This window comes from Lutra lutra, chromosome 10 (genome assembly GCF_902655055.1).
Source record: "Lutra lutra chromosome 10, mLutLut1.2, whole genome shotgun sequence".
In the NCBI taxonomy this organism is placed as follows: domain Eukaryota; kingdom Metazoa; phylum Chordata; class Mammalia; order Carnivora; family Mustelidae; genus Lutra; species Lutra lutra.
Window position 1 is genome coordinate 72,916,570 of NC_062287.1, and position 26,173 is coordinate 72,942,742.

The window sequence follows — 26,173 nt, forward strand, 5'->3', positions numbered from 1 at the left end:
AGGAGGAAGTAGACTGATCCATGGCCTTGAGAGAAGCACGGACAGGGAAGAGAGCAGAGTGACACACATCACCAATGCAAACCGGTTTGAAAGAGACACAGCTTCGCAGATGCAGAAACAAGAGAGACACCAACTTTGCGCGCACGTGTGTGTGTGTGTGTGTGTGTGTGTGTGTGTTACTAGATGGGTAAGGTTTAAAGAAGATATCGGGAAGGAAGGCAGGCCAAGTAAAGGAAACCAGCACCAACGAAGGCTAGAGCTGAGGCCTCACTACGAGTTGGGGGATTTGGAAGGTTTAACAGCAGGTGGAGGACACAGCGAGTTTTGGCGATCACACCACCTGGGGAGGGTCAGAATGATGCTGTGCTAGGCATTCCCTCCTTTCCAACAAACTGTTGAGCGCCTGCGTGCCAGAAGCTGTTCTGGGCAATGGGAAACAGCGGTGAAGATTCCGATTAAGCTTTTCCTGAGGGTCCGCTTGATTGGCTTGGGCTTTTGTGGCGGGAGGTAGCATGGCTCTAGCAGCCCCTTAGATCTCCGGACGCACATGGGTCTGTCGGTAGGTTGGCGGTCCCGCTGCGCGCGCCGCCTAAGCTGCTCCACTGCCCCGCCCGGCTCGGAGCCCGCCCCTAGTCCGACCCACACGTGGGTTCCCGCACGTCCGCCCGGCTCCCCCCCCTGACGTCAGCCTCGCGGTTCCATTTAAGGCCCCTCCCGCGCTCAGCTCCGAGTGTCGGAGCCGCTGCTGCCAAGTCCGGATCCATTCTCGCGCGCCGCTGACGCCCGCCCTCCCGACGTGCACTCCCGGTACGGTCTGGCCCCAAGTGCACGGAGCTGGAGGGTCAGGAGAACGAGCAGCCTCTGGTTTGCTAACTCGACGCTGCCCGCAAAGGGGTCTCCGCTTCCGGGGCGTGGGGGTGGCGGGGTGGAGGCAGAGTTCGCAGACCATACCTGGGCGGTGGCCCACGCCATGCGTGGGCTCGGGAGCCAGCCGCACTCTGCTTTTGCTCTAAGCGGGCACCTCGATCTCTGGTCAGGCTGGGAAATCCTGTGGTCGAAAGCCCAAGTGGATGCAGAAGGACAAGAATAGGACAGATAATGAAGGGTGGGGCATACCTCCGGGCTTAAAAGAGGCAAACGGCACAGAACTCGAGGTCCGATTTCCAGATCCCACAGAGCCGAAAAAGCCTCAGCAGTCGGGCGGTGGGGCTGGGGGAGGAGGTATGAAAGCCGGGGAGCGCTGCTCGGGTCGCTTTTTAACCTTGGGGCTCGCGAGAGGTGGACTCCATGGAGCGGCTGCTATCGCTGTTACAGGGCGCTCTCTGCGCAAATTACACTTAATAAGCGACTGCTGATGTATCAGGTGCTGCCCTAGGCACGAAGCATGCAAAGATGAAGCCGGAAGAGAATTCAGCCCTCCTGCGTCGCAGATGGTATTTTGGGAGTAGGATATCTGGTACCATCCACTCCTTTTGAAAAATGGGGGGGGGGGGGACCTAAAGCTTGGAGAAAGTTAGGGCAACTCTCAGGTAACAAAGTGGGTGGCAGATTTGGGGAATAGACCCTCTTTCTGCAGGGCTCCTCCGTCACCCGTGTCCCCACATTAAAGGGAGCGCTGGATCCTTAGGTTTTCGGTGAAGCCAGGTCTAGAAATAGCAGTGATTTGTAAGGAGAGATCCGATCCCAGCTTGGTGACTCTGGGCAGCCTGCCTGGAAGTCCTTGGATATTTTTGCCCTTTTGGAACTCAAGACTAGACGTGGGGCTTTGGGATGCAGCCTGTGATAATCTTTCCAGTGAATGCAGTGCGGGGTTGCATTAGCAGAGCGAAGGCCTCCTCCCCGGCTCTGGAAATGGAGGATTACACCAAGTATCCTATTAACTTTAGGGCTCCGGGCCTCTACAGCTATTTTTGCACTTCCTGTACTGACAATTTCCTCCTACCCGGCCTCACGCCTTTGCAACATGGATCGCAGCAGAAGCCACACGAGGCGCCTCCCTCCCGGTTTGTTAACAGCAATCAAGTATTTGCGATTTAAAGTCTGGCCGTGGCCGCATGTGTGGCCAGGGAGGCAGCCAGCTGGGGCACTACTTAGGTCTAAAGTCCGCCGCGGGGCTCTCTCCGTCTGACCCTAAGAGCACGGTAATTTCCAGTCATTTCCGCTCGTGGGCGGGGCTACCCCGGCCGCCGCCGTCGGGGGCAGTGCCCAACTCTGGAAAGCTTGGGGTTCCTACTCTACTCTTGTCCCCGCCCACTGCTTGGAAATGAGCATGCGCGCGAGTCTCGCGCAGGCGAGGGTGGGGGAGGGGCGGTAAACCCCATGAGCTCTGGCTGAGCTGTTGGCCTCCTTCTGGGGCTGGAGGAGGGAGTGATTGCGCATGAGCAGAGCTTTTTGCATGCCGTAAGACGACTGGGTCGTTCCATGAGGCAGTTACAGGAGATTTTTCCGCGTTCCTCGGGTCCTTACTTGAGGGTTTGGCGGGAACCCGGGTGACTGGAGTAGAGCTGGGCAGGCAGCTCGCAGCGATTTTGTGTGAGGAAAGGCGGCCCCGCTTGGGGTTAATAAGTCAAGATGAGTGAGTCCTCAGGAAGCTATACTTACACTCATACGTCAATACTATTCCATGCCAAGGTGAGATCCTTTACACCAAGATGCTAGAGAGACCAGACCCTGGCATTAGGTCTTTCAACATTCCTGTGGCCAGCTTTAGGTTTTTTCCTTCCCCCTTTTTAATGGCAAGTACCCCCAAAAGAAGTAAGATGAACTCCTTTGGAACAGCTTTTGGTTAATAGCGTTAATTTAAAGAAGATGCAGTGACTGTGCGTATTTTTTCCCCTTTAGATTCCTTTTGGTTCTAAGTCCAAAATGGCAACTCTGAAAGATCAGCTGATTCAGAATCTTCTTAAGGAAGAACATGTTCCCCAAAATAAGATTACAGTTGTTGGGGTTGGTGCTGTTGGCATGGCTTGTGCCATCAGTATCTTAATGAAGGTAAGTGAGAGCCCATCTTTCTGGGAGCCACCCATCCCCCCACTCCTCCAAGAATTGCATTATCACATTGTATATACAAAGATTCAGGTTCATGCACTCAGAGAGCATTTTATGGAACAAACTTTAGAAATGTGATGCCATACCAAAAGCGTATCTGAACTAAAAAGAAAAAGTTGTCAGGCAAGTGACACCGTTCCTTTTTTTTTTTTTTTTTTAAAGAGGTTTTAAAATTTTTTTTTAAAGATTTTTTTTTTTTATTTATTTGACAGAGAGAGAGAGAGATCACAAGTAGGCAGAGAGGCAGGCAGAGAGAGGAGGAAGCAGGCTCAGTGCTGAGCAGAGAGCCCGATGCGGGGCTCGATCCCAGGACCCCGGGATCATGACCTGAGCCGAAGGCAGAGGCTTAACCCACTGAGCCACCCAGGCGCCCTAAAATATTTTTTTATTTATTTGACAGACACACAGCCTGAAAGGGAACACAAGCAGGGGGAGTGGCAGAGGCAGAGGAGGGCTTCCCGCTGAACAGGGAGGTGAGGGGCTCAATTCCAGGACCTGACCCGAAGGCTAACACTTAAGGACTGAGCCACCCAGGCACCCCAGGGTGACACTGTTCCTTAAATTCACTTTGCCCTATTAACATGCATAAATTGCCTACAAATGAAAAAGAGTCCATGCCTTTAAACAAGCTAAAGTTATTTTAAAATAATTTTTGAATTGAAAATCATACATTTGGTAAAATTAAAATCACGCCAAATGTGGGAAATCCTAAGCCTTTCTTCCACAAAAAATCCCACCTTGAATAGTAATTTTGTTTTTTTTTTGTTTTGTTTTTTGTTTTTTTTTTAAAGATTTTATTTATTTTATAGAGAGCATGAGCAGAGGGAGAGTGAGGGGAAAGAATCTTTTTTTTTTTTTTTTTTTTAAAGATTTTATTTATTTGTCAGAGAGAGAGGGAGAGAGAGCAAGCACAGGCAGACAGAATGGCAGGCAGAGGCAGAGGGAGAAGCAGGCTCCTGCTGAGCAAGGAGCCCGATGCGGGACTCGATCCCAGGACGCTGGAATCATGACCTGAGCCGAAGGCAGCTGCTTAACCAACTGAGCCACCCAGGCGTCCCTTGAATAGTAATTTTGGTACCAGTTATGGAGCTAACACTTAGTTAGAATTTGTGAATGAGTAAACAAACACATTTTAAGTAGTCAGGCCTGGTTTATATATAAAAATAATTGCAACTTACCATAAAATATTTTAAATTTAGATTTGGAGTTCAAATAAGGGAGTGAAATGATTAATTCTGGTTTTTGAACAGGAAAGGATTGAAATAAGGAACTGAAGGCAGAAATGAGCTATGTAGGGTTGGGTTACAACCTGTTGCTTCATATGTGTTCTTAGGAGGAGTAACATAGTGTAAAGGTTTCCCCCACCATCCTAAAGGAGACCATTGCTGTGAAACCTTTCCGAAGCCACAATGGTGTAAGTGAAGACTGTTACATTGATTAATAGAAAATTTTTTTGAGCATTCCCAGACAAAAGAAATAACCTTAGGCTTTTCTGAACCTTAGGACACATCTTGCTGACAGATACACAAAATAGAGGTGAAGTACAGATGTTCACACAGTTCAAAGCTATGACCGCTTGATACTGAGATGCTGAGTAAAGTTCACTAGGGAAGGAGCTTGTTGGTACCTAGGATGTGTACTACTACTCTAAGGGCTCACTGCAGAACAAACAACTGAATGCCATTATTGCTTTTTGCCTTTTTCATAAAAGAACAAATCCTCTTTGGATTTCTTTGAGTAAAAACAGGTACAATGTTAGGTCTTGTGTAAAAATGAATTGGCATAATGCAGACTTCTGAAAATGAGGGGGTGCCTGTACCAATTCTTACTGCTTTTCTGCTGGATCAGAAATTGATGCCATCTGTTTTTCTTACACCTGTGAATCACCTGTGGTCTTTTCCTGTGATGCTCTCTAACTTGGGTGTATATAAGCGTAGTGCAAGGTTATCATAGATGACTCGGAGTAGATCTGTAGCTCAGCCAGTATAACTTAACTTAGTTATAACAGTTCACAAACCATGTCTGTTAAATCGGTTACTGGTGCTCCTGGTCGGAGATGTACCTGTGAACATTTGCTGGTTCATTTGAAAGGACGTTTTTCACCAATATTTTGCAATGCACAAATCTATATTCATGTGACACTGTTAGTATTGGTTAATGTATGGGAAATATATAGACAAAGAATGATCCAGAATACCACTTTTTTTTAACTTCCAAGTCGTAATATTAGTCAGACTCACTATTGTAATGAATAATGACCTAAAATCAATGTAAAAAATTGAATTTGAGAGTGTAAATACAGCAGCTTTATGTAATTGGGTGCTATTCCATCCATTGCCAGTCCAGGGTTCTGCTTCCATATAGTGGCGTGGTGGAGCCCTTGGAAAGCTTGCTCTAGTGAGGAGAGAAGATCAATACTTCTTCCTATGCTTGGGTCATCTGAGAGTCAGTTTTTAAATGGGGGCCTACCTTTATTTTGAGGTATGTCCCAATACTAATAAAGTAGCAGAACTCTTTCTGTCCTAGAAATACAGAAATTTTGCATGCCTATTTTTTTTTTTTTTAAGATTTTATTTATTTGACAGAGAGAGAGATCACAAGTAGGCAGAGGCAGGCAGAGAGAGGAGGAAGCAGGCTCAGTGCTGAGCAGAGATCCCGATGCGGGGCTCGATCCCAGGACCCTGAGATCACGACCTGAGCCAAAGGCAGAGGCTTAACCCACTGAGCCAGCCAGGCGCCCCTTTGCATGCCTTTCTATTTGACTAAATAATATATGCTTTGCATTTGACTAAAAATGTTATATCTCTTAGGACTTGGCAGATGAACTTGCTCTTGTTGATGTCATGGAAGACAAACTGAAGGGAGAGATGATGGATCTTCAGCATGGAAGCCTTTTCCTTAGAACACCAAAAATTGTCTCTGGCAAAGGTGAATTTCAATAAGCTTATATTGTGGTCTGTGCTAAACTTAATTCCCTATCAGGCTTGAAATCCTGCTTCAAAGATTGACTTTTTATATAGGATCAGAGAGCCTTTGAACAATTTTGCATTGGTAACCTTTTATATGAAAGTTGCAATTTCTAGTAAATGGTTTTTTTTGTTTTGTTTTGTTTTTTTAACATTTTATTTAGGGGTACCTGGGTGGCTCAGTGGGTTAAAGCCTCTCCCTTCAGCTCAGGTCATGATTCCAGGGTCCTGGGATCAAGCCCCACATTGGGCTCTCCGCTCAGCGGGGAGCCTGCTTCCTCCTCTCTCTCTGCCTGCCTCTCTGCCTGCTTGTAATCTCTGTCTATCAAATGAATAAATGTTTTTTAAGATTTTATTTATTTGACAGATCACAAGTAGGCAGAGCAGCAGGCAGAGAGAAGGGGGAAGCAGGCCCGATGCGGGGCTCAATCCCAGGACCCTGAGATCATGACCTGAGCCAAAGGCAGAGGCTTAACCCACTGAACCGCCCAGGCGCCCCTCTAGTAAATGGTTTTATTTATTTATTTTTAAAAAGATTTTATTTATTTATTTATTTATTTGACAGACAGAGATCACAAGCAGGCAGAGAGGCAGGCAGAGAGAGAGAGGAGGAAGCAGGCTCCCTGCTGAGCAGAGAGCCCGATGCGGGGCTCGATCCCAGGACCCTGAGATCATGACCTGAGCCAAAGGCAGAGGCTTAACCCACTGAGCCACCCAGGCGCCCCTAGTAAATGGTTTTAAATGGAAATCCAGTATGTCCATAATGTGGAAAGCATCTGAGTTAGCATGTAATTAGTAAAGCTCCTCAGGTTTGTATGTAACCACATTGTATCTAATATTTAAAATTTAATACACTTCCCCTACTTCCTTTCACACACTAACACAAGACTGAGAATAGGATAAATGAGCCTGTTGAGATATTCTTGGGCCTTTTACACTTAAGAGCCCTAGTCAAGAAACCTGGACATGTGTACAAATGGTGTTTCTTTTGACACTTGAAAATCAGTGACCACTTACCTACGGGCTGGGCTGACCATCCTGTACCATAGGGTATCTAGAAGCAAGACATACTTGTTAAGTATAAAGTGGCTTTTGCTTAAAAAACAAAACAGCCTGTCTCTGGACTGGTATGATCATAGTGAAGTAGTTAAATAGAAATAGGAGTATCGGGGTGCCTGGGTGGCTCAGTCAGTTGGACATCTGCCTTCAGCTCCGGTCAGGATCCTGGGGTCCTGGGATTGAGTCCCACGTTGGGCTCCCTGCCTAGCCAGGAGCCTGCTTCTCCCTCCACCCCTCGCCCGACTTGTGCTCTCTCTCCCTCCCATCTCTCTCAAATAAGTAAACCTTTTAAAAAAAAAAAAAAGTGGGGGGGGGGGAATAGTGTGGGAGAGTGTGAGCATGAGCTCAGGTGGCAAAAAATTGAGGGATGATAACCTCATTTGATTGTTTCCAGCTCCTCTGAGCTGTCACTGAAGTCACAGTCTAAAACCAAAATACAAGAAAGGTGTTGATGTACTCTTCCTCCCAAGTTAAGTGGCCAAAAACTAAAGGAGAAGATGGGGGTGGGAAGGTGGCAGTACAAGCATTTATCTATATTTACCTATATATGAAAGGAAGTAGGGCAGGTAACACAGTTGTTCAAACTGTCCATAAAAGAAGTTTATGGAACAGCTTTCTGCTGGCTAGGTATTAGAGTTCTCTTAAAGGCTGTAATCTGGTTTTTGTTCCCTTTTGTCTAGACTATAATGTGACTGCAAACTCCAAGCTGGTTATTATCACAGCTGGGGCACGTCAGCAAGAGGGAGAAAGCCGTCTTAATCTGGTCCAGCGTAACGTGAACATCTTTAAATTCATCATTCCTAATGTTGTCAAATACAGCCCAAACTGCAAGTTGCTTGTTGTTTCCAATCCAGGTGAGACCTTTAATTGCACAAATAGATGAACTCGAGTAAAACTGATGGTATGTGTCATGTTCTGTATACGCACATTTATTGCTCATATTTTTCATTTTCCTCTTGTGAACGGATTTGCTTAAAATCATTAAGTTTAAAATAGTAAGGGGGATACAGTGCCCCTAAATGTAGTTAGAACTTAGAAATTAGTTACTTGCCCAAGAAGAGCTTAGGTAAGTTATGAATAAGATGTTGTTAATGCACAATTTATTTTCATTAAACTACACTTCTTGAGCTTAATGAATTTACTGTGTTACGAATAAAGGTTTAAAAATTTAACAAAGATGTTGGGTCATAAGCACTATCAAGATTCCTACAGAACCATGTATCTTGACTAGCTAAACATTATCTAATAATTTACCTAGCATCTTTGCCTAAATATTTTCTTCATAGTGGATATCTTGACCTATGTGGCTTGGAAGATAAGTGGCTTTCCCAAAAACCGTGTTATTGGAAGTGGTTGCAATCTCGACTCAGCCCGGTTCCGTTACCTAATGGGGGAAAGACTGGGAGTTCACCCATTAAGCTGTCATGGGTGGATCCTCGGGGAGCATGGAGACTCCAGTGGTAAGCATAACTTATTTTCTCTTTTTGTTTCCAAAGAATTATTTAAAATATTTACAGAAATTTCATTATTAAACCAGAGCTGAAATCAGATACCCATTCATTGGAGTAGGATGGTTTCTAGAAATCTGTCTTTTGGTATAATTGTATGTTAAGAAGGGTTAAGATTTTAACTTTGATGTAACATTTTATGGCATCCCTATGCCATGGATGGGGAATGAAATTTCTTTTACTCCTTACAGTGGTCATATTAAAATAAGAGGATAGTTCTAAGGATGACCTCAGTCATTTGAAATCACAGCTGTGTCTAGACTTGACTTGAACTTTGTGGCTCAGATAAGGTCAGCCAAATCCAAATGAAGGAGATGAAAAGTTTTATCAAAGCTAAGAGATGTTTTAATTTTGTGCAGGGTTCTCAGTTACTTATGCCAAGAAAATTCCCTTTATGATCTCATAGTGTCTTTATTTTTCAAATACATACGGATTAAACATCGCAGTAGAGTAGGAGAACAAGTTAGGATATGGTGAAAATTCTTAGTTTTACATGAATCAATCAAAGTTTAAGAGTAAGGGTGTTTGTAGTCTTGACCATCTACCAAAAGCAGGTAATCCTCCCCAGATAAGAAATGAGAATTAGAAAAAAGGGACAAAATTACTAGTCTTGTTTCCAGAACCCAAGTTTGGCTCCCCATTGCTCAAAAGGCCAGTAGTCAAGAGGCAAGTTTTGACTGGAAGGGAATATGAGCTTTATTCAAGAGGCTGGCAACCTGGGGAAGAAGGCAGACCCTTGTCCAAAAGTCCAACTCAAGTTTCTTCCTGGCCCAGAGATTTTTTTTTTTTAAGATTTTATTTATTGGGGCGCCTGGGTGTCTCAGTCATTAAGTGTCTGCCTTCAGCTCAGGTCATGATCCCAGGGTCCTGGGATTGAGCCCCATATTGGGCTCCCTGCTCAGCAGGAAGCCTGCTTCTCCCTTTCCCACTCCCCCTGCTTGGGTTCCCTCTCTTGCTGTCTCTCTCTGTCAAATAAATGAAAAAAATCTTTAGAAAAACAGAAGATTTCATTTATTTATTTGACAGAGAGATACAAAGAGAACACAAGAAGGCAGAGCAGCAAGCAGAGGGAGAGGAAGAAGGAGGCTTTCCACTGAGCTGGGAGCCCGATGTGGGGGGCGGGCTTGATCCCAGGACCCTGGGATCATGACCTGAGCCGAAGGCAGACACTCAACCCACTGAGCCACCCAGGTGCCCCTAGCCCAGAGACTTTTGAAGGAGTTTAATCAGTTAAGGGAACACAGTGGCCTGTGACATTTATTGATTGCATGTAGATTTGATGCCAGTTACAGAGTTACTTCAGTGCTCAGAGATTGTGCAAGAAGTTCTAGTTCTTCTTGTGTGCAAGAAGGTCTGGTTCCTTAGTACCAAGGAATTGTGCAAAAGTACTCTGTTCTTTCTGTGAAGGGGAGGGCAAGGTTTACAGATACTCAAAGGGAGGTCAGTAAAATCATTCATGTAACCTTAAGAAAGGAAAACATTTTTCTGAAAGATGGCTGGGCTAATCAGAAAGGTGAGGCAGCTTCAAACAGACTTGCTGGCCTCTGTGGCCTGGGAACGTTTTGGTTCTGTATTCCCCCAGACCAGTAGTCTACAAATCTCAAAGAAAGTGACTTATTTCTGTTACAGATCAAGGGTCTTAAATCAACAAGCAAGGCATATGTTGACTTAAAGCAGATTAGCCCGTAAGACTGGTTAGGGTGCTCTGTGGTCTGCGGATGGCATGTGGAAGTAAATGTATTCTCTACTACTTCTTTCAGTGCCTGTATGGAGTGGAGTAAACATTGCTGGTGTCTCTCTGAAGAATCTGCACCCTGACTTAGGCACTGATGCAGATAAGGAACAGTGGAAAGAGGTTCACAAACAGGTGGTTGACAGGTAATAGATCGCATAATTCAGCAATACAGAAGATTAAAACTTCTATTTTTATTTATTTTTTTTTTTTTTAAAGATTTATTTATTTATTTGACAGAGAGCAAGAGCGAGAGATCACAAGTAGGCAGAGAGGCAGGCAGAGAGAACGAGGAAGGGAAGCAGGCTCCCTGCTGAGCAGAGAGCCCGATGCGGGACTTGATCCCAGGACCCTGAGATCATTACCCGAGCCGAAGGCAGAAGCTTTAACCCACTGAACCACCCAGGCACCCCTAAAACTTAGATTTTTATTTTAAAGTTTGAAAGTTTAATAGCATTTGAATACTTGTCGGAAAGCATTTTTCTAAGGACGCCCTGGCTAGCTGGCTCAGTTGGTAGAGCATGTGACTCTTGATCTCAGGCTTGTGAGTTCGAGTTCTGCGTTGGGTGTAGAGATTACTTAAAAATAAAAAAAAATAATAAGATTTTTTCTGATGTTTTGTTAAAGAACATACTATAAAACAGAAGTAAAGAACTAAAAATGATTAATGCAATAGTCTTTGCTGTCTTTCTCTATAGTAGGATAAATCTTTTAGTGCTTAGAAGTCGTATTTCAGATTCAGCCTTTACTTCAATAGCATATATGGGTCATTCAGTTAGGAATAAGAATTTTTATTGATTTATTGATAAGAGTTTTACTTATTTAAGTACTTATTAATTACTTATTACTTATTTACTTATTTAACTTAAGTTATTTAAGTATTAAAACTTAAATAAGTTTTACTTACTTACTTATTAAATATTTACTTATTTATTTATTACTTATTTAAATATAAGTATTTACTTATTTAAGTCCCACCCTATGTGGGACTTGAACTCCGAACACCCTCCCCGCGGCCCCCCCCCCCCCCCCCCCCAGATCAAGAGTCACATGCTACATGGACTGAGCTAGCCAGGTGCCACAGAAATAAGAACTTTTATTTCTTTCTTTTTTTTTTTTTTAAAGATTTTACTTATTTATTTGACAGAGAGAGATCACAAGTAGATGGAGAGGCAGGCAGAGAGAGAGAGAGAGAGGGAAGCAGGCTCCCCGCTGAGCAGAGAGTCCGATGTGGGCCTCGATCCCAGGACCCTGAGATCATGACCTGAGCCGAAGGCAGTGGCTCAACCCACTGAGCCACCCAGGCGCCCCCTATTTCTTTATTTTTTAAGAAAGATTGATTGATTTATTTGAGAGAGAGCATGTGTGTGCGTGCAGGGGAAGGGCAGAGGGGAGAGAATCTCAAGCAGACCTCCCCGCTGAGCATGGAGCTTCGCATGGGGCCAGTCCCATGACCCAGAGATGACGATCTGAACCAAAAACAGAGTCAGATTCTCAACTGACTGAACCACTCAGGAGCCCCAAGAATTTTTAAATCCAATTTCCTATTACAGGCTTTATGACTAGAAATAGCAAACTTGTTTATTCAGATGATTATAAAGTTTCAGGCAATGTGTAGATTCATAATTGTACTAAAAATGTGAATATTGTATGAAATTGTAAATATGGAAGTTCTCAGCTTGGTCTTATTATTTACTTAATGTGTGTGTATATATATAATATTTTAAAGATTTTTATCACCGAGAGCGCATGCATAAGCAGGGGGAGCAGCAGGCAGAGGGAGAAGCAGGCTCCCCACTGAGCAAGGAACCAGATACGGGACTCGATCCAGCAGCCTGGGATCATGACCTAGGCTGAAGGCAGATGCTTACCATCCCATTATTTACTTATTATAAACCACGTGTGGGCCTCTGTCTATAGAACTGAGTAATGAATCAGGATTGATTTAGGCAAGGCCCTCTTATAAAAGCCTGTGAACCGGGGCACCTGGGTGGCTCAGTGGGTTAAAGCCTCTGCCTTCGGCTTTGGTGATGATCCCAGGGTCCTGGGATCAAGCCCTGCATTGGGCGTCTGGGCGTCGGGCTCTCTGCTCTCAGCGGAGAGCCTGCTTCCCCGCCTGCCCCCCCCCACCCCCCGCCTGCCTCTCTGCCTACTTGTGATCTCTTGTCTGTCAAATAAATAAAATCTTTAAAAAAACAAAAACCTGTGAACCCACCACCCAACCCAAGGAACATAATAGCTGTCAACCAAGTGTAGCATTTTGTTGGGTTAGAATCACTAGTCTGCTGGTATTTGAAGATGAGTTCTGAGCTCCTCCTCCCACTCACCTTCCGTCCTACTGCCCATCCCTTGCTTGAAATAATCTTGAGTCAAACATGTAATCGAATCTTGGAGTTATTTTTTTTTTAATTCAGTATTACATCTTAATCCTTTATTTTGTTGCATGTAGGTATAGTTACTTGTTTTGACGGTTGTAATATTCCGTGGTGTTGCATATACATTGTACTGTTGAGAACATCCCTATACGTAATACCTTGGTATGCGTGCAGGCGTTACTGAGGTCTGTAATGTAACTTCATGGCATTATTTGCTGTAAAGCATGTGTTCAGTGAAAGCATTGTTCTTTATTTTCTCTTACCGTACTTTTTCCTACCTTTCCCTGTCCTTCCCTACCCTACAGTGCCTATGAGGTGATCAAACTGAAAGGCTACACTTCCTGGGCCATTGGACTGTCTGTGGCAGATTTGGCAGAAAGTATAATGAAGAATCTTAGGCGGGTGCATCCAATTTCCACCATGATTAAGGTAGGTGTATGTAGTGATACATTGTATTTGAATGTGATTATTTTCTGGTTTTTAAAAAAGTCTTCTGTGAAAACAGACTGACTTAGTCATCAGTCTTTGATTTAAGTGACATAAATTTAAGTGACATAAATTTGATTTAAGTGACATAATAAATGCAGTCACAACTTTCTTTGGAGAGAAATCGTTGAGCTTTGGGATTAATGTTTAGTGGTACTATGTTCATATAGATAACTTGATAACTTACAATAAGTTGAGGTGAGTGGAAGACCATAAAAGAAAAAAAGCTTTTTCCTTTGAAGGAAAAAAGTCACTCAAGGTAGAGTTCCCACATGTTGTCATTAAAAATTTAACAGTAATATGGATAATGGCAATAATTTAGATTCTCTTCTAGAACAGAAATCTTGCTGGTATTTTGATGAGTTGCACTGTTCATAACATCCTAACTGAAAACGTGGACAGGAGTTCCTACTTCTCAAGTTGTATTAAATAAGCTTTATAATTGTAAAGAATGAAAGTCTTGGGAGACCCCAGAATGCGTGCTCAAAACATAAAATACTTTTCCTTTTGTCTTCAGGGTCTCTATGGAATAAAAGATGATGTCTTCCTTAGTGTTCCTTGCATCTTGGGACAGAATGGAATTTCAGATGTTGTGAAGGTGACTCTAACTTCTGAGGAGGAGGCCCATTTGAAGAAGAGTGCAGACACACTCTGGGGGATCCAAAAGGAGCTGCAGTTTTAAAGTTTTCTAATGTACCACTTCACTGTCTAGACTATGACAGGGTTTTAGTTGGAGGTTGTGTACATCGTCCTTATTATTTGATCTGTTACTTAAATAATACCAAAATGGCCTAAGGAAAAAACATCGGTTTCCTAAAGTTCTAAATAGGAATGGTCCAGCAAACACTGCAGCTATACCCTAATGCTGGATGATACTTGCCTTTGTAGTCCTAAATGGGTTCATCTCAGAGGCACCACTGCCAATATTGCATATGCAGCAGGTGCTCTTCCAACCAGATGCGTATTTCCTGTGTGTTCTAGGACTTCTGGTTCCTTGATCCAACACCCAACATGCCTAGTCCATCTTTCCCAGTCAGTCACATCCTGGGCTCCAACGTATAAATTCATTATTGCATGTATTGTGCATAACTGTTCCAAAGGATCTTACTTCGTGTACCATGTATGTCAGAATATAGTGTACATTGCCATATAATGTAAAAAGACCATGCAACCAACGAAGTGTTGTACCAACTAAAATACCAAATAAAATTTGAACAGTGACTTTTTTTTGAACAGTGACTGTGTCCGTTTATTACAATAGGTAAAGCTGCTACCTACTCTTACATTATTGGGACCTATTAGGGTATTCTTAGGCAACACTGCAATGAATTTTTTTTTTTAAGATTTTTATTCACCTGTCAGAGCAGAAGCAGGGGGAGAGGTAGGCTCCCCATTGAGCAAGGAGCCTGATGCAGGACTTCATCCCAGGACCCTGGGATCATGACCTGAGCCAAAGGCAGACACTTAACTGAGGGAGCCACCCAGTTGTTCCTGCAATGATTTTTTTTATTTGAAAGGTTTTATTTATTTGACAGACACTGAGAGAGGGAACACAGAGGGAGAGGGAGACGAAGAAGCAGGCTTTCTGCTGAGCAGGGAGCCTGATGGGGGCTGCTGACATGAGCCAATGGCAGACACTAAGCAACTGAGCCACCCAGGTACACCTGCAATGATTTTTTTATCGTGTATTATTTACTAATGATCAGACTTCAATGTGACTTAATAAATCAAGCATGTGGCTAGATTGATTATGTTGTTTTGGTACCATTTTCATTATAATCATTTTAATATACTAAGTTGCAAAGTATTAGGAGGTAACTATCTGATAATAATGCTAATCATAATTGGTACCCTACAGTTCTGTAGATGACATTATATACATGAATATAAAAATACCATTCGCCAACAACATAAGCAGTGGTACTTAAGTCACTATAGGGAAATGCAGATTTAAAAAAAAAAATTTGTTTAAAGGTTTCATTTGTCAGAGAAAGCACAAGCAAGGGGAGCTGCAGGCAGAGGGAGAAGCAGGTTCACTGCTAAGCCCGCCCACCGCCAGCTCCACCATCCTGGTTCCAATACGGGACTGGATCTCAGGACCGCCGGATTATGACCTGAGCTGAAGGCAGAAGCTTAACCAAAGCCTCCCACACATCTTGGGAAACATTTTTAAGAACATTTGCTCTCCAGAAGCCAGTAACATAATGGCATTTAACAATTTCAAACCAAATAGTCCTGATGGTTGTCCACTCAAAAATTTTCTTAAGATTTTCCTCAAAATGTAGCTGCAACTATGACCCTTATCCAAGCCTGAATACTAAGAGAGGTTAACTAGAACAACTTTACTGGGGACGTCTGGGTGGCTCAGTTGGTTAAGCGGCTGCCTTCGGCTCAGGTCATGATCCCAGTGTCCTGGGATCGAGTCCCACATCGGGCTCTTTGCTCGGCAGGGAACCTGCTTCTCCCTCTGCCTCTGCCTGCCTCTCTGTCTGCCTGTGCTCGCTCGCTCTCTCTCCCTCTGTCCCTGACAAATAAATAAAAATAAAATCTTTAAAAAAAAAAAAAAAAGAACAACTTTACTGCCAGTACTTCTCCACATCTTTGACCAGTTTACTTCCTGAGAATGAAGAGAATTAGGCTTTTTTCCAAGTGTGTCTCAAACGTAAAAGGAAAAGACTGAACTATGTAGTCTTTTTAAAAGATTTATTTGAGAGAGGGAGGCGAGGAACAGAGAGGATCTTCAAGCAGACTCTGTGCCGAGTGTGGAACCAGACGCACAGCTAGATCTCAGGACCCATTAGATCATGACTTGAGCCCCAACTGTGGAGCTCTGTCTCCACGACCTGAGACAAAACCAAGTTGGAGGCCTAACTGACTGAGGGAACCAGTCACCCCTGCAAATTATGTAGTCTTGACAAGGAGTATAATAGGATTTGCTTTTCTATAGGTTTTTTTTTAAGCCTTAGGATATAATTTACACATAAAGTTCTCCTTTTATTTTTTAAAGATTGTATTTATTTGACAGACATGGAGAGAGGGAATACAAGCAGGGGGAGAGGGGGAGGGAGAAGCAGGCTTCCCCACTGAGCAGGGAGCTGGAAGCAGGGTTCAATCTTCCCCATGACTGAGCCACCCAGGCACCCCTAAAATTCACCTTTTAAAGTTTAATTCTGTGGATTTGCATAGTTGTGCAACCTTCACCACTATCAAATCTTCGAACTTCTTTTTTTTTTTAATGATTTATTTATTTATTTATTTGAGAGAGAGAGAGAGAGAGCATGAGAGGAGAGAGAGATCAGCGGGAGAAGCAGACTCCCTGCCGAGCAGGGAGTCCGATGTGGGACTCAATCCCAGGACTCCAGGATCATGACCTGAGCCGAAGGCAGTTGCTTAACCAACTGAGCCACCCAGGCGCCCCAAATCTTCGAACTTCTTAATTATTCCAACTAGAAACCTGTACTTATGCCTGGCCTCTAGTAAACTTGTTTTTTTTAAAAAAAAAATTATTTACATTTATTAATTTCATATCTGATACAATAAATTAGTACCAAATAATAATGATTTATTAACCTAATCTTTTGTGAATTTTTTAGATTTAATCTTGTAAAGCTTCCTCACTTTCTGACACAAAAAGTCTTCCAAGATCACCTTGTATCTTCTTGCCTCAGGCAAGGAATAGGCCAGCTCTGCAAGAAGCCCTGATTCTTTTAAATGTAATATGATCTCATTTTATGCAGTAACTGGGAGGCTCAGTCAGTTAAGCATCTGTCTTCGGCTCAGGTCATGATCCCAGAGTCCTGGGATGGAGCCCTGCATCCGGCTCCCTGCTTGGCAGGTAGCCTGCTTCTTCCTCTCCCCGTCCCCCCGCTTGTGTTCCCTCTCTTGCTGTGTCTCTCTGTCAAATAAATAAATAAAATATTTAAAATAAATAAATAAATATAATCTGATCTCGTTTTAGTCTTAACCTTGGGAAGTGGATTAAATATGCCTTAGTGGGGGAAGCAAATGGAATGTTCAGAATATAGTTCTCCATTTTATATATATATATATATATATATGTCCATATATATGCATGTAGATGGATGAACATTTTTTTTTTCTCAGTTCAAGTTTAATAGAAACAACAGAAGATCGAAAGTGTTGCCTTACTACTGTACATCACAGTTGGCCTGCCCTGTAACACAGTTCAGGCCATTCTCTCCAGAGGAAGAAAGGCTGGACTCCCCACCCCTGCAGGAAAGGCCTGTCCCATCCCATACCACATCTGCACAAAGTCTAAAGTCTTGTGTTTTAAGCATAACAATAGTACAAAAGAGATTTTGTTTTCATGGCCACCCACTACAGCCCAGCCCTAAAATGGCCCGATGCTCACTTCTGCTTAGAGAAATATTCTTTGCTCTTCTGGACATCAGGCTTGATGGTATCACTGCCAGGCTTCCAGGCAGCTAGGCACACTTCCCCATGCTTGTCGGTAAACTGGAAGGCCTGAACCAGTCGCAGAGTCTCATCCACAGAGCGGCCAACAGGTAGGTCATTTACAGTGATCTGCCTAAGGATGCCTTTATCATCAATGATAAAGAGGCCCCTGAACGAGATGCCTTCATCAGCCTTTAAGACTCCATAGTCCTGAGCAATGGTACGCTTGGGGTCTGATACCAAGGGAATGTTCATGGGTCCCAGTCCTCCCTGTTTCTTGGGTGTGTTGATCCATGCCAGGTGACAGAAATGAGAATCCACAGAAGCACCAATCACTTGACAGTTGAGTTTCTTAAATTCTTCTGCCCTGTCACTGAAAGCAATGATCTCCGTGGGACACACAAAGGTGAAGTCAAGAGGGTAAAAGAAGAACACAACATATTTTCCTTTGTAGTCAGATAGGCTGAGGTCTTTGAACTGGCCATCTGGCATAACAGCCGTGGCTTTGAAGTTGGGAGCAGGATGCCCAATTTTGGCATTTCCTGAAGACATCTTGCTATTGGCCGCTCCACGAACAAAAACGCCGAAGACAAGCCAGGAAGAAGACTCGTGGATGAACATTTTTTCCACTAAATCCCATGTTGTCAAAGCATCAGGACTTCAAAGCCTTGTTCTTTCAGAATTCTTTACTGCATTCCTACTGCACTTTGGCAGTTGTTGGAATGTATACATCTTGGCCTTCCTGTATTTAGATTGCCACCAAGCAAAATGATTAAGTTAGCTTGGATTGTAGCTGTTATGCCCCAATAATGGGTCCATGATTAAAGGAGTGAGACTGATATAAAGCGAAGGTCAAGCAAAGTTTATTTCGCGCCAAGCATCAAGAATCTAACCCAACGGTGGCTCAGTGGGTTAAAGCCTCTGCCTTCGGCTCAGGTCATGATCTCGGGGTCCTGGGATCGAGCCCCGCATCGGGCTCTCTGCTCGGCGGGGAGCCTGCTTCCTCCTCTCTCTCTGCCTGCCTCTTGCCTCTCTGCCTGCTTGTGATCTGTCAAATAAATAAAATCTTAAAAAAAAAAAAAAAAAGAATCTAACCCAACGTTCGGGGCTGTGCCTCTTACAAAAGAGAGCGACCCTTCTTTCTTTCACGGACTAGCTTTTAAGGGCAAAGGCCATGTGGTTGGGCCTGGCCACGCACAGGTGGCCAATGAGATTGTAACACACAGAGAAAGCTGCACAGTCATGCTAGGTGACTAATTGAACTACAATTTACCCTAGTAGACATTTGAACCAGCCTATCACCTTGGTCAGAATTGGCGCCCAAAATGTGCCCAAAGGGAGGGGCCCATACTCCTTGGTAGCTAGGGAGACAGTATTCATCCCCCCCCCCCCCCCCCATCGGATGTCTCCACCTGGCCTGACCCACCCTTGTATTTGAGCTTTGTTACCTGGAGCTGGTTTCGAGGACTTGTTTTTAAATAAATCCCCTGAGGGAAGGGGAGCAGGGATAGTTTAAGGGTTAAACAACGTTATTGTTTTAACCTTGATGGAGGCCTCTAGCTAAATAGGTCCTCAAAATTGCTACTTTAATTCAATCTCTATTTCAGCACTCCATTCTGAAGTTACAGAGCTCAATAATAATGTTTTAAATTCCTGCAGATAAATGTGTAGACAAGGGTATGGTAAGTACATTGAAAAGTACATTCCTCAAATTCAGGTTGGTCATTCCCAAGCCCATCCTTTACTTAAATCATCGCTGGGGCTCAGGTCCCTCCAGCATGTCCTCTCAGAAAAAGGCAAGTTATCTGGAAGAACAGGAGGTGCTGGAAGGAGAGGTTTCTCCCACTGGGGCCTCGAGCCTGACCCTCATCAGCCTGTAGTCATGACAGTTTCCAAAAATTCAGCACTAAAATCAGTCCCAGGGTTAGGCTTGTTGAGGGAAATGAAACTATACTCCCCAAATCCCTGTTGCGCACGTTCTTAAAGATAGCCTAGAATTCTTCACAGGGGCACCGAGGACGCAAAAGCACTCACTCCGACACCGCCCCCTCCCAAAACGAGGGGCCGCTAAATGTCTGCGAATGCGCCTGCGCCTGGGCTAGCGATGGGCGGGGCTTGCGTACTGACGAAAGAGTCATGCGTGAGAGCATTCTTGACGTTGGCAGTCGGTAGAGTAACCGTCGCAGGGCTTCGCACTTAAGTGCCGTTGGTGGCTTCTTTTTGGTGTAACCTTTTTTTTCTTTTTTCTTTTTAATCTTCCTTAAAGGCAGTGAGTTCTGTGATCTGGCTGTCTGTACTTAGTTGCGCCAAGCAAAGCACTTGTGAGTGTCTAGTACTGGGGTGAAAATGATAGCTTGAGGGCTGGGAGAAATAAAAAAGCTCATTGGTGACCCAACACCTAGGCAGACTGGTTCTCCTCTGCCTTTCCACACCCCTTTTTTCACTTTCCGGCCACACGCGGCTCCAACATTCTGCAAACTCAGTAGGTAAGCCCCTAGATGTTCAGTGTGGTTAGTATGTTGATACCTATGAGCGTGATCAGTTTAGGGAATTTGATTCCACTGAAATTTCATTATCCCTATCAGGTTTTCAAAATGTCAACTATCAAGGAGAAGCTTATTGAGAGTCTAATTGAGGAAGATGAAGCCTCCCAGAGTAAGATCACCATTGTTGGAACTGGTGCTGTAGGCATGGCTTGTGCTATTTGTATCTTATTGAAGGTAAGTTAGAAGCCTACCCGGTGGCTGAAAATCAAGAGCTTTCAGGTCTTGTAGATGTTGATGAGTTCAGGGTTGTGGGGCTAATCTTCTGACAGCAAATATGTGTTCACTTATTTAATTTTGACCTAAGTTAAGAAACGTTTATTTGGAGTTTATCTTGAGTCTGGTATTGCTAGACTATTTAAGCTGATTCATAGAAGACACATTGATGGCATTAATTTGTTAATATTCTGTTTAAATGATCCCATACCTTGCTTTCCTGGAAGAATAATGGGTGGAAGTCATACTTCCTAGAAGCTTATACTTAAAAAGAATTTTTTTTAGGGGCACCTGGCTGGTTCAGTCAGAAGAGTATGGGACTCTTGATCTCAAAGTTGTGAGTTCAAAACCCACATGGGTATAGAGATTACTTAAAAACAAAAAAAAAACTTTAATTTTTTTGTTAAACTATAAGTATTACATGCTCATTATAAAACAAAAAGTACAAAAGTTGATAAAATAACAATGGAAGTCCTTTAATTTTCCTTTTTGTTTCTACAGCATCTTTTCATGTGGCTTTTGGCAATTTGTATATCTTCTTTGGAAAAGTCTCTGTTCAAATCCTTTGCCATATATATATATTGTGTTTTTTTGTTTTTGTTTTTGTTTTTTTTTTACTGCCTCCTAAATACCTATGTATTTAGAGAGAGCACACATGTGGGAATGGGGAGAGGGAGGAGAGTGAGAGAATTTTTTTTCAATTTTAATTTCAATTAATTAATTTTAAAAGATTTTATTTAATTTATTTGAGAGAGAGAGAACACAAAGAGAGAGAGCAAGCATGAATGGCAGGGAGGGGCAGATGAAGAGGGAGAAGCAGATTCCCCACTGAGCAGGGAGCCCAATGTAAGGCTCAATCCCAGGGCCCTGGGATCATGACCTGAACTGAAGGTAGAGGCTTAACCGACTGAGCCACCCAGGCACCCCTTTATTTATTTTTCTTTTTAAGATTTTATTTATTTATTTGACAGAGAAAGATCACAGGCAGAGAGGCAGGCAGAGAGAGAGAGAAGCAGGCTCCCTGCTGAGCAAAGAGCCCCATGCGGGACTCCATCCCAGAACCCTGAGATCATGACCTGAGCCGAAGGCAGTGGCCCAACCCACTGAGCCACCCAGGCGCCCCACCCCTTTATTTTTTAAAAAAGACTTGTTTATTTATTTCAGGTACAGAGCGTGTGAGCGGGGGAAGGGTAGAGGGAGAGGGAGACAAATTTTTCAAGGTGACTCCCTGCTGAGTGTGGAGCCTGTAATCAATTCCAGGACCCTGAGATCATGACCTGAACTGAAATCAAGAGTCTCCTGCTTAACCAGCTGAGCCACCCAGGTGCCCCAAGGATTTTTTTTTTTTCCTAAATATTTTATTTATTTTTAGAGAGAGGGAGAGTGGATGGGGGTGGTGAAGATGGGGAAGAACAAAAAGAGAGAGGGAGAGAGAATCTCAAGCAGACTCCATGCTGAGTGCAGAACCCAGTGCAGGGCTTGACCCCAAGATCTTGAGATCATGACCTGAGCTGAAATCAAGAGTGAGGCACTTAAACAACTGAACCACCCAGATACCCTTTGTCTGTTTTTAAATTGGGTTATTTGTTGTTGACTTGTAGTGGTTCTTTTTATAGTCTAGATATTAATCTCTTATCAAATTTGTGTATTTGAGTATTTTCTCCCATTCCATGGTTTTCTTTTCACTCTGCTGTTTCTTTTTGTTGTGCTGTTGTTGTTTTTGATTCACAGACATTTTTAATGTTAATGTAATTCAGTTTATTTTTTAAGAGAGCAAGTGAGCAATTGGGAGGTGATGCCCTGGAGGGTCAGAGAGTGAGAGAGAGAGAGAGAGAGAGAGAGAGAAACAGGCTCCATGCCTATTGCAGACCCTGACATGGGGTTCAGTCTCATGACCGTGAGATCATGACCTGAGCTGAAATCAAGAGTTAGATGCTTAACCAGCTGAGCCACCCAGGTGCCCCTCAATTTATCTATTTTTATTTTATATGTTTTGGTGTCATATCCAAAAATCACTGTCAAGTCCAATGTCATGAATCTTTTATATTTTCTCCCAAGAGTTTCATACAGTTTTAGGTCTTACATTTAGATCTTTGATCTATTTTTAATTATTTACATGATGTAAGGTATAAGTCTAACTTCATTCTTTTGCTTGTAAATATCCACTTACCCCAGTATGATTTGTTGAAAAGACTCTCCCTTCCCCCATTGAATGGCCTTGGCATTCCTAGGCACCTGGTCGGCTGATCATAGGGCACCTGGGTGGCTCAGTCAGTTAAGCGTGCAGCTCTACCTGCAGCTCAGGTCTACCTGCAGCTTAGGTCATGATCCCTGGGTCCTGGGATCAAGTCCCATATGGGGCTCCTTGCTCAGCAGGGAACCTGCTTTTCCCTCACCCTCTGTCTGCACCTCCCCTTGCTTGTGTTCTCTCTCTCTGTTGAGTAAATAAGTAAAGTCTTAAGAAAAAAAAAGCAGAGTCCAAAAGATTTTAAAAATATCATTTGTCGGGGCGCCTGGGTGGCTCAGTGGGTTAAGCCACTGCCTTCGGCTCGGGTCATGATCTCAGGGTCCTGGGATCGAGTCCCGCATCGGGCTCTCTGCTCAGCAGGGAGCCTGCTTCCCTCTCTCTCTCTCTGCCTGCCTCTGTCTACTGTGATCTCTCTCTGTCAAATAAATAAATAAAATATTTAAAAAAAATATCATTTGCCATAAATCTGAGAGTTTATTTCTGGGTTCTCTATTCCATTGATTTATATGTCTTTATGACAATACCATGCTATTTTGATGTAGCTTTGTAATAAGTTTTGAATTCAGGAAGCATTAGACTTCCAAATTTATTCTTTTTCAAGATTGTTTTGCCATTTAGAGTCCCTTAAGATCCTTTAGAATGGATTTTGTTCTGTTCCTTTAAAAAATGTCACTGGGATTCTATAGGGGTTTGTATTAAATCTGTAGATGGTTTTGAGTATGTTGACATCTTAACAATATTAGGTGTTCTAATCTAGGATCGTGTGATGTCTTTCCACTTATTTGCATCTTCTTTAATTTGTTTCAGCAATGTTTGTAGTTTTCAGTGTACAGCCTTTTGCTTCTCAGGACACCTGGGTAGCTCAGTCAGTTAGGTGTCTGCCTTTGGTTCAGGTTATGATCTCAGGGTCCTGGGATTGAGCTGCACGTTGGGCTCCCTGCTCACCAGGGAGTCTGCTTCTCCCTCTCCCTCTGCCCCTCTGCTCATGCTATCCCTCACTGTCTCTCTCTCAAACAAATAAAATCTAAAACAAAAAATAAACAAACAAAAAACCACAAACCCTTTGCTTTTTTAAATGTTTTCAGGGGTGCCTAGGTGGCTCAGTGGGTTAAAGCCTCTGCCTTCAGCTCAGGTCATGATCCCAGGGTCCTGGGATCAAGCCCCGAATTGGACTCTTTGCTCAACAGGGAGCCTGCTTCCCCCTCTCTGTCTGCTTGCCTCTCTGCCTACTTGTGATATCTATGAAATAAATAAATAAAATCTTTAAAAAAATGTTTTCAAAGATATTATTTAATCTTCATGACAACCTTGGGAGATAGGTACTGTTATCATCTCCATTTATAAACGAGAATACTGAAACATAGATATTAAGTAATTTTGCCCATGGTCAAGTGGCTAATATAGGTAAATGGGCTAGAATTCAAACCTTGGCAATGTGGACACAGGTCCTGTTGTGTTCTTAAAAACTTTACTGGATTATTTAGATAATTAAAAAAAACTGGCAGAGGAAGGTGAAAAGCCAGTTAAATTCCAAAACCTCAAGAAAAGCTGAGGAATTGTAAGTACCAACTGCCTCACAGAGTTGAGGTAAGGGATGGGACAAACATAGGAGAATTGGTTCAAAGTTTATATGTTCAGAAGAAAACCACCAGATTCTCTTCTGCACCTTACTCAAACAAGCAACCACCTCTCACATATCAGCAGACAAGGGGAAGGAGTATATTCTTTGGAGAAATTGAATCAGGTTCTTCACTCAAGACAGTAAAGACAGGCATCTTCCTGAAAGCAGTAGGATTAGTTGAAGGCACATTGAAGCAGGAACCCTGTGACTTCCACTGGGTTTCTAGAAAGCAGATTGTCAAAGATGGAATATAGAAAAGAGATGAAATTAGAGAACCAGTCAGGAGGTCCCATTACTCATTGATATTTCAGTAAGAAAAAAGAAAGGGAAGAAAATTATTCAAGAAATAAAAGAAAAAGTCTAAAACTAAAATGAGTTTGCAGATCTAAAGAATTTATTGGGGAAAAAAAAAGAATTTATTGATGGGGCAGCTGGCTGGCTCAGTGATCTTGGGGTTGTGAGTTTGAGTCCCACATTGAGTGTGGAGATTACTTAAAAATAACATCTTTAAAAAAAACCTTTTATTTATTTGACAGAGAGTGAGAGCACAAGCAGGGGGAACAGCAGAGGGGGAGGGAGAAACAGACCCCCCACTGAGCAGGGATCCTGATGCAGAACTCATCCCAGAAACCGGAGATCATGACCTGAGCCAAAGGCAGATGCTTAACCATCTGAGCCACCCAGGCACCCCTTAAAAATAAAATCTTAAAAAAAATTGATTGAGTGCTCAGCACAATGAATCAAAGGCATATTATCATGAAATTTATATATATTACATATTGGTGTACAATATCAAAGGCATATTATCATGAAATTTCGGAACTCCACTTGTGAGGGTAAATACGCAGTTCACATTGATGTGCATTGTGAGATAAATGGAAAGTGATGAAAGATATTAAAATATGCATATTTATATAGTTTATTGACTTCAAGGAATATATAAGGTGTAAATGAGTACTATAACACCTGCATATATGACTGAATGGCAGACTTTAAAGCATAGCAGTATGTCCTACTTCCTTCTGCTGTACAGAGTAATGTGGTCCTAGCAGTTTTCCTTAGATTGATTTTAATTCTCTTACTTATCTCTTATTTTACTATTCTCTTACCTTCAATGGTTATTCTAGGACTCCCTGGAACGATCATAACTATTCTCTCTCTCTTTATTTTTTTTATTTTTATTTTATTTTATTTATTTATTTGACAGAGAGAGAGAGAGATCACAAGTAGTCAGAGAGGCAGACAGAGAGAAAGGGGGGAAGCAGGCTCCCTGCTGAGCAGAGAGCCCCATGTGGGGCTCGATCCCAGGACCCTGAGATCATGACCCGAGCCGAAGGCAGAGGCTTAACCCACTGAGCCACCCAGGCGCCCCACTCTCTCTTTATTTTTAATTTGAGAGAGAGTGGGGTAGAGGAGGCAGAAGGAGAGGGACAGAGAGGCTTAAGCAGACTCCATTCTGTACATGGAGCCGAACACTGGGCATGATCCCATGACCCTGAGATGACAACCTGAGCCCAAACCAGAGACTTAACTGACTGTGCCACCTAGGTACCCCATTCATAACTATTCTTAAAAGATTCTGACAGGCTAAACAAACCCAAACTCTCTATTTGGAATTCTATTTGATAAATGACTCACATAGATATTGTTAGTTCTTAAAAAAAAAAAAATGAACCTTTAGGAATTATTTGAGTTCTGTCCTTGGCAATCAAGACAAACAGACCTGGAAGATTCCCTTGAAAAGAGAATTGTCTGGTAACTTGTTAAGAAGAGATATAATTCAAATTGGAAACATAATTTAAAAGCAGGCTGTGTTGGTTATCATTGTTACTCAGCTCCAAACCCAGTTTTCTGTATTCTGTGATGCTGGTGCTGGATCTTTGCATAATCTTTTTCTCCTTTACCAGTTAGCATCTTGTTAGGTTCTGCCAATAGACCGGAGTGGAGGAGTGGAG

General features: G+C 43.1%; 3 protein-coding genes across 4 annotated transcripts in view; 2 read left to right on the plus strand and 1 right to left on the minus strand.

Moving 5' to 3' along the window:
* Positions 1–690: 690 nt before the first annotated feature.
* LOC125078725 (L-lactate dehydrogenase A chain) lies at positions 691–14,413 on the plus strand. 2 transcript variants are annotated; one of them, XM_047691797.1, is made up of 8 exons: positions 691–807; positions 2,842–2,991; positions 5,859–5,976; positions 7,754–7,927; positions 8,360–8,533; positions 10,342–10,459; positions 12,994–13,117; positions 13,692–14,413. In XM_047691797.1, the coding sequence occupies exons 2-8, from the start codon at positions 2,866–2,868 to the stop codon at positions 13,854–13,856; spliced, it is 999 nt and encodes a 332-aa protein (XP_047547753.1). In that variant the 5' UTR covers positions 691–807; positions 2,842–2,865; the 3' UTR covers positions 13,857–14,413. The 2 variants fall into 2 exon arrangements, with proteins under 2 accessions (XP_047547753.1, XP_047547754.1); XM_047691798.1 differs by lacking the exon at positions 691–807 and having other exon boundaries at positions 12,994–13,234; positions 13,269–13,774.
* Positions 14,414–17,263: 2,850 nt separating this feature from the next.
* LOC125078727 (peroxiredoxin-1-like) lies at positions 17,264–18,193 on the minus strand. Its single transcript, XM_047691801.1, has one exon. The coding sequence runs from the start codon at positions 18,140–18,142 to the stop codon at positions 17,543–17,545; it is 600 nt and encodes a 199-aa protein (XP_047547757.1). The 5' UTR covers positions 18,143–18,193; the 3' UTR covers positions 17,264–17,542.
* Positions 18,194–19,724: 1,531 nt separating this feature from the next.
* Positions 19,725–26,173, plus strand: part of LDHC (lactate dehydrogenase C) — a 48,661-nt gene continuing 42,212 nt past the window's right edge. The window contains exons 1-2 of the mRNA XM_047691799.1: positions 19,725–20,076; positions 20,176–20,310. Coding sequence (XP_047547755.1) covers positions 20,185–20,310 — 126 coding nt within the window. The 5' untranslated portion in view covers positions 19,725–20,076; positions 20,176–20,184. The remainder of the gene's footprint in view (positions 20,077–20,175; positions 20,311–26,173) is intronic.

What these genes read in the sequence shown, in the direction of transcription:
- LOC125078727 (XM_047691801.1), bottom strand. Translation starts at nt 18,142, where the DNA reads ATGTCTTCAGGAAATGCCAAAATTGGGCATCCTGCTCCCAACTTCAAA.
- LOC125078725 (XM_047691797.1), top strand. Translation starts at nt 2,866, where the DNA reads ATGGCAACTCTGAAAGATCAGCTGATTCAGAATCTTCTTAAGGAAGAA. An exon ending in AAAAATTGTCTCTGGCAAAG is followed by an intron (nt 5,977 to 7,753) that starts GTGAATTTCAAT and finishes CCTTTTGTCTAG; the next exon opens with ACTATAATGTGACTGCAAAC. An exon ending in CAATTTCCACCATGATTAAG is followed by an intron (nt 13,118 to 13,691) that starts GTAGGTGTATGT and finishes TTTTGTCTTCAG; the next exon opens with GGTCTCTATGGAATAAAAGA.